This window comes from Mustelus asterias, chromosome 2 (genome assembly GCF_964213995.1).
Source record: "Mustelus asterias chromosome 2, sMusAst1.hap1.1, whole genome shotgun sequence".
NCBI lineage: Eukaryota > Metazoa > Chordata > Chondrichthyes > Carcharhiniformes > Triakidae > Mustelus > Mustelus asterias.
This window is the reverse complement of record NC_135802.1, coordinates 135,509,466-135,522,990: the sequence shown is the minus strand read 5'-3', so window position 1 is coordinate 135,522,990 and position 13,525 is coordinate 135,509,466. Positions and strand designations below refer to the sequence as shown.

At 42.5% G+C, this 13,525-nt stretch overlaps 1 protein-coding gene across 2 annotated transcripts in view; it reads right to left on the bottom strand.

The window, feature by feature from the left end:
* cdkal1 (CDK5 regulatory subunit associated protein 1-like 1) overlaps positions 1 to 13,525 on the bottom strand; it is a 630,648-nt gene that overhangs the window by 493,430 nt on the left and 123,693 nt on the right. For both annotated transcript variants that reach the window (XM_078241916.1, XM_078241914.1), the window contains one exon: positions 6,066 to 6,114. In XM_078241916.1, the coding sequence (XP_078098042.1) occupies positions 6,066 to 6,114 (49 nt within the window). The remainder of the gene's footprint in view (positions 1 to 6,065; positions 6,115 to 13,525) is intronic.

Here is a 13,525-nt window from a genome sequence, read left to right as displayed (position 1 = left end):
TAAGGATGTTGAAACCCCAGAGGAAGTGACCAAACCACTGTCCAGACACAGCAGGCATGCCCGTGAGATCCTTATAGCCACAAGGTTCCATGATAGAAATGACGAATAGGTCACATGAGTCTCTTTCACCTGTTCCTCCATGCAGGCTCAACATTAACCCTTCTTTGCTCTCCTCAGAATCTCAGTTAGTCTAAGAATTAATAGTCTCACTCTTGTATGAAGATGGCCTCATTCTTGGGAGCCAAGGCAGACTGGAGCATGTGGCCGTTCTGTAGTGGGGCAAGAACTCCACCAGCGCACTTTGAAGAAATTAGACACGGTGCTGCCTTTACAAGTATCGTGCCTGAGGCAGATTTAAGAGGCAGGATCTGCACTGTAAACCTCGGTGTACTCAGGGCAGCATGCCTCGAGTGTTGCAAGGCATCACAAGGAGGACAATCATCAATCACTGGTTCTGGTATGAATGTCAGAAAACTGATCTGAATCTATTCTAGCATGAGCCAATCTCTCATGCTAGAATAGCATTCTGGCCTGATCCTCATTTATGAGTCTCTAGCACAAGATCATTCATTAGGACACAGTGTTCTCTCACGCCCTTGGTCAAGGATGCAAACTGGGATTCAGGTCACCTTTGCATACACAGAGTGTGCTTCAGATAACAAAGACGACACTTTAGATGTAGTGAAGCTTTGTTCTGATCCCATTTGAGGCATCTACATTTTCATTCCAGTGGTTTCAGAAATACACAAAGAATCCTGGGACACTGATGGTATTGTCACAATCAGATAACAATGACGATGCCCATCTGAGAGCTAGCTCAGGGATTGTGTCAAGCCACACTAGCCAGACCTTCAGGTCCAAAGCATCATCCTTCCATTTAATAGTCTGGCATCTGGGGCCTATAAACACCTCTGATCTCGCAAAGTTGCGGCGATCTAGCAGACATTTCAGGAGTCATCAGGTGCTAGTTAGGTCCATAGCTCTGCACCATGCAGGTGGAGAATGGGAACTACTAGAGGGGCGATGTATAGCTATCCCAATGTCACGATATAGGCTGCCACGAGTGCCAAAGACCCCTGACTATTACTTGAAATGTAACCTACACTCAAGCTTGACAGACATTAAAAAGTGGTCATCGAAAAATGCACCGAGTTAGATTGACTCCAATGGGGTCGCTACTAAAACCTATAAAATCCACATGGATCAGGAGAATAAACCAAACTGAAAAATCTACACTCATGAGCCACATGATATGATCTTGTGACACAAGTCTAAGACATGCATTTCCCAAGTGCAGGTGTTGCACTTTGGGAGATCAAATGTTAAGGGTAAATATACAGTGAATGGCAGGATCCTGAACAGCATTGATGTACAGAGGGATCTTGGGATTCAAGTCCATAGCTCCCTGATAGCGGCCACACAAGTAGATAGGGTGGTAAAGCAGGTGTATGGCATGCTTGCCTTTATTGGTCAGGGCATTAAGTACAACAGTCAGGATGTCATGTTGCAGCTTTATAAAACTTTAGTTAGGTCGCATTAAGAGTACTGAAGAGTTCAATTCTGGTTGCCACATTAGAGGAAGGATGTGGAGGCTTTGGAGAGGGTGCAGAAGAGGTTTAAAATGATGCTACCTAGATTAGAGGGTATGAGCTATAAGGAGAGGCTGGACAAACTAGGGTTGTTTTCTCTGGAGCACCGAGGCTGAGGGGAGACCTGATAGAAGTCTATAAAATTATGAGAGGCGTAGATAGGGTTGACAGTCAGAATCTTTTTCCTAGAGTTGAAATGTCTAATACTAGGGGGCATGAATTTTAGGTGTGGGGAGGAAAGTTCAAAGGAGATGTAAGAGACAAGTATTTTTACACAGAGTGGTACACATGCTGCCAAGGGTGGTGGTGCAGGCAGATACGATAGGGGTGTTTAAGGGGCTTTTAGATGTGCAAGGAATAGAGGAATATGGACCAAGGGCAGGCAGAAGGGATTAGTTGAATTTGGCGTCATAACATCATAGGTAGAAGGGCCTGTTTCTGTGCTGTACGGTTCTTTGTTCTATTAACCAGCATGTTGTTAGAGCAAGAGGTCTTGCTCATGTCACTGCTGTGGTCAGAAAGGTGGTTCACTTACTGAGATTGCGGCAGATACATAGACCGGAGGCACAGGATGGGAAATAAGTGAGGAGAGGGGGCAACTGTTACCTTTGAATGACATCAGAGCATTGCAACAGATAGAAGAGCCATTCACAAGATGAAAATTTTAGCTAAGCGACATATTTTTATAGATGTGAAGAGCATACAGTGAGTGAATACTCATCCCACCTTTGCGCTCTCAATCTTTCTTAATTTTCTTACCCTATCACTGCGTCTAGAGGCATCGCTGACATCCACAGCAGAGGTAGAGGCAGCCTGCTGACTGCTCTGCCCTGTTGTCTGAGATGACTTCGGCTGGCATTCTCTGGGGAGCTGAGATTTGGAAGACCCAGGCTTTTTTTTGGGTCTCCCGCTGTGCATCAGGTGCACACTTCTCAGCCTGAGCAGTTGAAATTGCTGGGGTAACAAGCAGAGGGGACTTAGAAAGGCTGAACAGTCCAGTAGAGTCCTGGGTGGATCACCTCGGGTTGTCCAGCTGACCCCCCTGCTCGCTATGGCTGCCTAATGGCCCCTCCCTGACTCCTTAAGAAGGGGCATTGGAGGGAGATCCCTTCAGGAGCCCTGTGCCCCTCTTATAGAGACATTGATGCATCCCATGCAAGTCCAAAGTGATGGTGTGCAAGTCTGCATGCATATTCAAGACTGTTGGATAATGGTTTTTGTCTTGTTTTTATGTTGCAGGATGGCCAATATAATTATTGTAAACTAACTTTATTAAGAACAGAGCATATATACAATTTCAGGCCTGTTGCCTAAGCCTACAATCTGATAACAGCTTACATTTACAAGTGCTATCTGACCTCTAACTCTCAGGTCAAGTGGCCTGATGAAGTAGAGTGCACCATATTGTCTCTAATACCGAAGACCAATACAACAATCTTTCTAATATCATGACATTTTCCTTTTTTCAAGAAAAACATTTCAGGCAAGTTTCTGTTCGAATAAAATAGACTGCGAATATAGCCTATTCAAGTGCAAAAGTCTCCTTTCCATTCTTTCACATTGTTTTTATCAGTCTGTTTTGTCTTTTACTCATCTCTGTATCTGTTTTTTTTCAGAATTCTTTCACTAAATGGCCTGAATGGTGACAGAGATGCTTTTGAAGGAGGGAGGGCCTCCGTCAGCTCTGTGTCACTTTCACTATATACAGGCAGCACTGGATGAGCAGAAACTTCCTCCTGTTAAATATTGGAAAGATTGAAGTAATTGCTTTTGGCTCAATTTCCAAATTCTGTTCCCTAGCTACTGACTCCATCCCTCTCCCTAGCAACAGCCTGAATTTGAGTCAGTCTGTTCGCAACCTTGGTGTTACATTTGATTCCAAGGTGAAATACCAACCTCCTATCATCAATAAGATCGCCTATTTTCATCACCCAACTTCACCCCAATTTCAGCTCATCTGCTACTAAAACCCTTAATTATGCCTTTATTGTCTCTATGTTTGACTATTCCAATGCATTCCTGGTTAATCTCCGACAAACTACTCTCCGTAAACTTGAAATCATCACAAACTCTGCTTCCCGTGCCTTAACTCGCACCAAGTCTCATTCAATTATCACCCCTGTGCTCACCGATTGACATTAGCTTCTGGTCAAGTGGACTGCAGCGGTTCAAGAAGGGAACTCATCACCATCTTCTCCAGTCCAATTAGTGATGGGCAATGAATGCTGGTCTAGCCAGTGGTGCCTACATCCCATGAATGAATAAGAAAAATTTTTAAATCTCATCTTTATTTTCAAATTTCTCCATGATCTCTCTATTTCTGTACTCTCCTCCAGCCCCACAACCTTTCCAAGATATCTGCGCTCTTCTAATTCTAGCCTCTTGAGCATCCCCGAGTTGTGTGACTTTCTTTTGTTCTATAGTGTCCTGTAAAGCACCTCATTCCTTTAAAGGTGCTATAAACATACACGTTGTTGATGTTGTCTGCCTTCTGGCATGCCCCAGTAACATTTAGCAATATGAATGGGACCCCTCCACTAAAAATAAACAAAAACCCAAAGAAATAAACTCCACTGTAGCTCAATACCAATCCAGTTCATTAAATATTTCCAAAATAACAGCTGGCACCTCACCCTGCCCCGCTCCAAGGCGAGATTAGTACGAAAATTCAAGCAATTGTATTATGCAATGGATGACCTTCATACACCCAATCCTCTATGATGCAAATTATCAAATAAACTTTCCAGCATCAGAGTTATAAATCTTTTTTCTGACACCTTGAAGTACAATTATCAACAGGTGACAAAATAGAAGATTCTTGACATGTTGAGTAAACATCACTTCACATAATTACAAAAGTTAGTCATGGCACAAATCAATTCTGGCCCCCAGATTGCCTGCATCCACTACAGTTCGTCGCAACAGATCCATAGCAGATGCCATCTCCCTGGCCCTACACTCAACCCTGGAAGACCTGGATAACAAAGACACTTACATCAGACTCCTATTTACTGACGACAGCTCAGCCTACAATAACAATATTCCTACAAAACTCATCTCCATGGCCTAGGGCTCGGCTCCTCTCTCTACAACTGGATCCTGGACTTTCTAACCCACAAACTGCAACAAGGAGAGGCAACCAAACCTCCTCCACGATCATCCTCAACACTTGTGCCCCACAAGACTGTATCGTCAGCCCCTTACTATATTCCTTATACATCTTTGGCTGTGTGGCCAAATTCCCCTCCAACTCAATTTTCAAGTTTGCTGATGACACCATCATAGTGGGTCAGATCTCAAACAATGATGAGATGGAGTACAGGAAAGAGTTAGAGAATCTGGTGAACTGGTGCAATGACAATAATCTCTCCCTCAATGTCAGTAAAGCGAAGGAGATAGTCATCGGCTTCAGGGAGTGTAGTAGAGGATAGCCCCTGTCTACATCAACAGGGATGAAGTGGAAATGGTCAAGTGTTTCAAGTTTCTAGGTGTCCAGATCACCAACAACCTGTCGTGGTCCCTCCAAGCTGCGCCATAATTAAGAAAGCACTCTCAGGAGGCTAAGGACATTTGGCATGTCCGCTACGAGTCTCACCAACCTTTATAGATGCATCATAGTAAGCATTCTTTCTGGCTGTATCTCAGCTTGGTATAGTTCCTGCTCTGTCCAAGACCGCAAAAAACTACAAAGGGTTGTGAATGAAACCCAGTCTATCACGCAAACCAGCCTCCCATCCATTGACTCTGTCTACACTTCCCGCTGCCTTGGAAAAGCAGCCAGCATAATCAAAATCCTCGCACACCTCAAACATACTCTCTTCACCTTCTTGGGAAAAGGATAAAGTCTGAGGTCATGTACCAACTGACTCAAGAACACTCCTTCCCTGCTGCCATCAGATTTTTGAATGGACCTACCTCATATTAAGTTGATCTTTCTCTACACCCTAGCTATGACTGTAACACTACATTCTGCACCCTCTCCTTTCCTTCTGTATGTACGGCATGCTTTGTTTGTATAGTGCGCAAGAAACAATAGTTTACACTGTATACCAATACATTTGACAATAATAAATTAAACTAAAATACAATCTCATCAGTCCCGCCTCCAAATGTTGCTCAACCACTTGTTAAATACTACTCAGAATGATTTAATTGGAAGCAGCATTTGAAAAGCATAATTATAGAATTTCCAACAACAATTCCTTTATGTTGAGTATATAGTATTGCTTTCAGTTCAATCAGATTAAATTATCTAGTAATGTAAAGCGCTTGACCACATATTGTAAAACCTAAAAAGATACATACTGCAACCAGACGCCTATGATTTAAAAAAATGGGAGTAAACCATCAGAAAGGTTTGCTTTCGGGCATAAACATGTTTTATATAAGACTAAAATCAAACGTACTGTCACATTGTGATCACAAATTAAGATTTATGCATAAAACTAGTTTACAATGTTTCAAGAATCTACTCACCTTTAATTGTTTCTTCAACGACTTCAACTACACGATCTATTTGCTGAACCTAATGGGAAAAACATTTTGGCACCATTATTGATGAGAATTTGACAACAATCTTTTTATAACATGTTTAAGTAACTGCTAGGTAAGCAGGCAAACTCTCCATATATTCAGTCATGCACTAGCCATTGTAACTTGTAACTGAAACATCACTGGGCTTTATAAAGTGAAAAAGTTCTCACTTTATTCCTCCTATAGCTGCCAAACTGAATTTGCTTCTCTCAGCTGTTCGAAATGTTCTCATCCTCCTGCACAGGAACTAAAGTTTAGTGTCACAAGTAGGCTTACATTAACACTGCAATGAAGGTACTGTGAAAATCCCCGAGTAGTCACACTCCAACGCCTGTTTGGGTACAGAGGGAGAATTTAGCATGGCCAACCCACCTAAGCAGCACGGCTTTCGGACTGTGGGAGGAAACCGGAGCACCTGGAGGAAACCCACGCAGACACGGAGAGAACATGCAGACTTCGCACAGACATTGACCCAAGTCAGGAATTGACCCTGGGTGCCTGGCGCTGTGAGGCAGCAGTGCTAATCACTATGCCACCCTACCGCCCAACTAGTGAATTTAATGAATAGGATTGTTCTTCACAAGCATTAATTAACGACTGTACATTCACACCTTTGCCAATGCTATTTTTAAACAAGCAGTTGGAACTGACTTGCTCTCAATTTTTTTCTTTTCTCCTTTTGGTTAACTCGACCTGACTGCTTGATTAGGGTCTGTGGAACATCACATCAATATGTTGTGCTATCAAGCCAAATGTTACTTTAAAATCTCCCAAGTTGACGAGTTGTCAACTCAACTTCTGCCAACCAGGGAAAAAATGTGCAATTAATAATTCAAAGTTTGCATTGCTATAAAGATTTCCTGAATTCAAAGCAGCATGTGATAATACAAAGTGATCACTACTTCTTCCATCAGCCTTACATTTTGTTGCTGATTACTGCTCTATCTCCAACCTCCCTTTCCTCTTTAAGGCCTTGAATATGTTATTTTATCAGACTGAAAGAAAGAGGGAAATGTAAAAGTTCTTAAGCCATGAAAAGGGGCAGGAAGAACAAAAATAAAGGTATATGATAGGAACACGGGAGAGTTTAATTAACAGAAGACAAAGAGTGGTAATGGGTATAGTAAAGAAACAAAGGTTTTGCCCAGATGAGGCGTGAATGGCTGTACAGCAACCATTTAAATGCAACATTAAAGGGAGAAAGGAAACAAGCCAGCAAAAAAAAACACATAAGAACAAGATGGAGGCAGAGGTTATTTCCGAAGTTGTTGAACTCAATATTGAGTCAAGAAGGCTGGAGAGTGCCGAGACAAAAGATGAGATGTTGTTCCTCAGGTTTGCCTTGAGCTTCAGTGGAACACTGTGGTAGGCCATAGACAGAAAAGTCAATGTGAGAGTAAGGTCGAGAATTAAAATAACAAACCACAGAAGCTCAGTGTTATGCTTATGGCCTGTTCTGCAAAGCAGTCACCCGGCCTATGTTTGGTCTCCCTAATTTAGAGGGGACCACGTCATGAACAGTGAATGCAATATACCAAGTAAAAAGAAGCACAAGTAAATCACTGTTTCACTTAATTTGATTATTGTCACAAATATTAGTATACGGTGAAAAATATTTTTCTTGTGCACTATACAGACAAAGCATACAGTTCATAGAGAAGGAAACGAGAGTGTGCAGAATGTAGTGTTACAGTCATAGCTCGGGTGTAGAGAAAGATCAACTTAATGCAAGGTAGGTCCATTCAAAAGTCTGATGGCAGCAGGGAAGAAGCTGTTCTTGAGTCAGTTTGTACATGACCTCAGACTTTGGAAGGACTTGGAAGGAATGTTTGGGGTCTTGGACGGTGAGAAAGAGAAGGTGAAAAGATAAATGTTGCATCACCTGCACAGAAAGGTGCCATGGGGAAGGGTGGGGTTGTTGGGGGTGACTAAGGAGTGGGCCAGGCTCTTGTAGAAGGACAGTCCCTTCAGAATGCTGAAAGGAAAAGGCAGGAGAAGGTGTGTTTGGTGGTGGCATCACACTGGAGCTGGTGAAAATGGCAGAGGATGACTCACTGAATACAGTGGCTGTTGGGGCAAAGATGAGGATGAGGGGAATCCTATCATTATTCTTGGAGATGAAACAGGAGTGCATGCAATGGATCAGGCATGGTGGCGGCCCTGTCAATCATGTTGGGTGGGAATCCTTGGTTGGGGAAAAAGGAAGAAATATCAGAAGAACTGGTGTGGAAGGTTGCGTCATCGGAACAGAAATAACGAAGGTGGTGAAACTAGGAGAATGAAATGGAGCTCTTACAGGAAACAGGGTGTGAGAGAGGGCAGTCAAGGTAGCTGGTGGAGTCCATGACTTTGTAGTGAATATTAGATGATAGCTTCTCCCCTGAAATGGAGACAGAGAAGTCGAGAAAGGGAAAGGAGTGTCAGAGATGGGCCAGGTGAAGGTGGGAAACAAAAAAATGGAACAGAGTCAATCAAATTTTCCAGTTCACGGTGAGAGCAGGAGGCAGCACTGATAATCATCAATGTATCAGAAAGAGAGATGAGGGACAGGGCCCCAAATAGGAGTGCAATAATGAATATTCCACATGCACCACAAAAAGGCAGGAATAGCTAGGACCCATGTAAGTACCTATAGCAACACCTTTTATGTGGAGGAAGTAAATGAAGTTCAAGAGAAGTCGTTCAAAGTGAGAACAAGCTCAGCCAAGCAGAGGAGAGTAGATGGCTGGACCTCTATTCAAGATGGATCACCCTCCACCATTTTTAGCAGCTCCAGCATGATACCACCAAACACATTTTCCTCTGCCTTTCCCTTTCAGCATTGCGAAGGATTGTTTTCTTCCGACACCCTAGCTCACTTATCAGTAACCCCAACTTTCCTTTCTTACAGCACCTTTCCGTGCATGCGCAGGAGGTACAACAACTGTGCTTTCAGCTTCTCACCATCTAGGCCCCCAAGTGAAACAGCAATTTACATGTTCTTCTCTCAATTTAGTATACTGTATTTGCTGTTCACGTCATGGTCTCCTCTACATTGGGGATGCCAATTGTAAACTGAGCAGCCACTTTGCAGAATACTTACATTCAGACCACAGGCATGACACTGTGCTTCCTGTCATTTGTCATTTTAACTCTCCACCTCATTCCCATCACCATGACCTTTTTGCCCATGACCTACAATGTTCTAATGAACCAAGTTCAAGAAACAGCACCTCATTTTTTGGCTATAGCCTTCTGGACTCACTTCGACAACTTTAGATCATAACCTCTGCCTCCATTTTGTTCTATGTGACTTTTTTTTACTGGCTTGTTTCTTTTATCCCTTAATTTGCATTTTGATCGTTGCTAAACAGCCATTCACGCTTCATCTGAACACAAAGGTTGTGCAGTCAAGTTGTCAATCTGGATTGCAGAAACTAATCAAATAGTTTACATGTGCTCCACTGTCCAATGACACCCTCATGTCCTTGTGAGTGAGCAATTATGAATATATTGCAAATCATAGTATTTTCTTAATTGGAGTTTAGAAGAATGACAGGCGATTTTATTTAAAAATATAAGATCCTGAGGGCACTTGACGGAGTAGGTCAGAGGATGTTTCTCTTTTTCGGGAGTCTAGAACTAGGGTCTTCCATGTAAGACTGGGGTGAGGAGAAATATTTTCTCTGTGACATACTCTTCCCCAGAGAATTGTGGAGGTTGGGTCATCGAAATATCCAAGGCCATGTTAGATAAGATTTTTGATTGACAAGTGAGTCAAAGATTACGGGTTGCAGACAAAAAAATGGAGTTGAGGCCACAACCAGATCAGCCATGTTTTTATCAGATGGCAATGGGCTGAACAGCTTACTCCTGGCTCCTAATTCTTGTGGGTTATGAGAGGAAAAACATGTGCATTTGCATTGCAACTTTTACAAATTCAATGTCCAAAATGCTTTACAGTCAATGAAGTGTTGAAACTCGTGTAATGTAGGAAAACACAGCAGGCAACTTCTACAAATCTCACAAATAGTTATGAGATGAATGACCAGATCATTTGTTTCTGGCGCTGTTGGTTATGGAGACAGGACACCGGAGGCAGACCCCTATACTTCTTCGAGTAGTGCTGTGGAAGCTTTTACATCCATCCAAAAGGTCAGACAGATGCTTGGTTTAACAACCTGCTGAAAAACACAGACCTTCTGGCTCAAAGGCAAGTGTTACCACTGAGCCACGGTTAACACAATAATTATGAATTAGTTAAAATTACAGAACGCTAATTTTTCATTCAGTCCACCAAATCTTTGTTGGGTTCTTGCTCTTCAGTTGTGGATAATTACTTAACCCCGTTTTATTTTCTCATAAGTTTGTTTACATCGTCAGATAATTTTCCAGCTTCCTTTTAAACAAATGTTAATAGTTTCTGCTTCAATATCTACTTGCGGCAATGCATTTCATATTCTAATAACCTTTTATTTGAAAGCTTTTCACAACTTTCCTTTCATTTTTCTAGTAATGTGGTACGTAAGCCTCATTGTTACTGATTCACCAACGGAAACAGTCTTTCATTATTGATCATCTTACAATTTTGTAACATGTATTAGATCACCCCTCAATCCACTTCAGTGAAAAAGTCCATATTTTTTAAACTTTCCTTTGTAAACAGAATCTTTCATCTTTGTCACAACCAGCTAATTCTAACAAAATTACAGACATGAACACTGCGTACTCACATCTATTTCTTCACTATTAGCAAATAAAGAAAAATATTGCTCTGAATGTTTAACGCTGAATAAGCAAGCAACTTATAGTTGATATCAAATGAAAAGAGCAACAACATCTGGAAATCTGAACTAAAAACTGAAAATGACAGAGAAACAACAGGTTATGATCAGATCAGAATTAACCTGCTCAGGCCACTTGACTTTTTGCCAATGTTGACTGGACCTGCTGTACACTTTGTTGTTTTCTTTTTTTGTGTTTGACATCAAGTCCATAGTCTTACAAAATATTGTCAACAATGTTTCTCCTAAAAATATCTATTTTGCAAACAACAGAATTTAAATTCAGCTGCAAACAGTCTCCTGGACAAAAGTCTCCACTCAATTTAGCAATGCAAATAAACTATAACTAACATGCGAAGTCCATACAACAGACTATGACTCTGACATGGGGGTGGGGACAGACAGACATTTATTTTATATTTCCCAGTTGGGTTTGATGTGATTTGACCAGACTGCTTTATACATGTTTGCTGATTTGGAATGGAAGTTCATGGATTGGTGAATTGTTCACACAAATGATAAAGGTAATGAACTATAATTCATATTAGAGAGTGCATTTCATAGAATCTACAATGCAGAAGGAGGCATTTGGCCCATTGAGCCTGCACCAACAACAATCCCACCCAGGTTCTATCCCCACATATTTACCCTCTGACACTAAAGGGCAATTTATCATGGCCAATCAATCTAACCCACACATCTTTGGATTTTGTTAATAGAATCCCCCTCCACCATCTGGATTCCTTTCCTGTTGTCAGCTTTTGGAATTGAGTTTCCAATACCTTAAGTCACCATTTTTGATACCTCAGCTTTGATTGGTACTTAGCTCTGAGCGTATCACAGTAAAACTACTTATTTATGCATATGGTGTTAACTGCTTGGACTTCATGCAATAGTACACGGATATATCAGGGGCCATACAAATAATAGAGCTTGTCATGGTTTTATCTCAGTCACATCATTCATCCTAAGGTGTACGGATTACTGCATTTAATATCGTCCAGCGTGGTTACATTAGCTATTCATGTTCGGGCAGGTGTCGTAATGAAATAGCTTAAGTGTGAAAATAAACATATGCCACAATAGATTTCATTACCGGAACGTATAATCGTGAGGAGCTAAAAACATAAAAATATGTTGAAAAGTCATCTGCAAACTACAGAGAAGGGGCGGGCCAGGGTGTGGGGGGGGGGGGGGGGGTGCGGTGTGTGTGTGTGGAAAGAGGGAATGGAGAGGAGGCAGGGGGGAAGGAGGGCAGGGGGATATGGGAGAGAAGGGAGTGGTGAGATGAGGGGGAGAAGGGAAGCAGGGGAGAAGGGAAGTGGGGGTGAGGGGACCGTGGGGGACACACTGGGAAGGGAAGACAGCAGAATGATGGCAGAATAAGATGCAAGTGGGTGTTTAAGTTTGTGGGAGGGGAGGTGGTGGGCAAGGGGAAGAAGAGATGAGCACTGAGGACAGAGATGTCAGTGGGGATAGAGGGATGAGACATAGAACTGCAGCCATTTGGTTAGGAGTGTGGCCAAACGGGCCATCTAAAATGGCGATTTGTAAAGCACTCTGGGACAATTGAGCAAGAACTAAGACGACAGGCTGCAGCCTAAAAGCCAGAGATAAACAGGCTGCAACCCAGACGAATGAATACACAGGATATGGGTCATCTCCAAGACAAAAGAGACTTTCTGGTCAAACTGGGTTGTTTACCAGACATAGGGGCGCCGTAGCCCCTTATTTGGGAGAGAGGTGTGTATTCGACATGCCCCCAGCACCTACAGACATGGCCGTTGGGGACACACCCAGAGATTGGTGTGGCAGCACCCAATTGGACTTTATTGATCAGGGTGGTCAAGTCCTGGTCGATTGATTGGCAATGGCCAAAAGGGGCGCGAAACCCAACGGGGTATAAAGGGTGCTGCGCAACCAAGAATCTCTTTCTCTGACCGCACGAACGAGCTACAACAACGGTGACTGTCGCCAGCAATGACCAGCACGAGGAGAGCTACCACACCTGAGTAGGAAGGAAGACCAGAGCCAGAGTGCCAGACCAGACCAAAGGACCAGACTACGCAGAGGACGACCGAGACCAGCACACAGATAAAGGCCAATATCTGCTTGGGTACTTGCCAGTCACGCAAAGTTAAGTCAAGGTCTTGTATTGGACTTGGACTTTAGTATTTTATGCAAGATAACTTATTGTTGGTTGGGTGGGTGTTTATTGATTGTGTGTTTTAAATAAACATTGGTTGTACTAACAAGACGTCTACTCGCAGTTCTTTGTCCATCATAAGGGTTAAAACAGACTGTGCGGTAGGCACAACAGGAGAAATACAGCCAGTTAGGTTGTGGCCTGCAACAGATTGTAAATGCTGTCAAGGGGTACTATACAAAGGGAACGGAATAAGGCTGTCTACCGTGGGAAATCTTGCTTATTAGGCAAGTGGGAGTGTTACGAGATGGAAACATCTTCAATTGGAGGGTGAAGAATTTCCAATGACTCCGCTGAAATCATTTGGTTATGCTAATTGCATTATTTTTCTTTTTGCTCTTTTGACCACTCACTATGTATTCTTCACTTTTCCTTTGTGTCACTAATGAGATGGTGAAGTATATGTGGAGTATTTACGTAGTGAACAAGGTTAG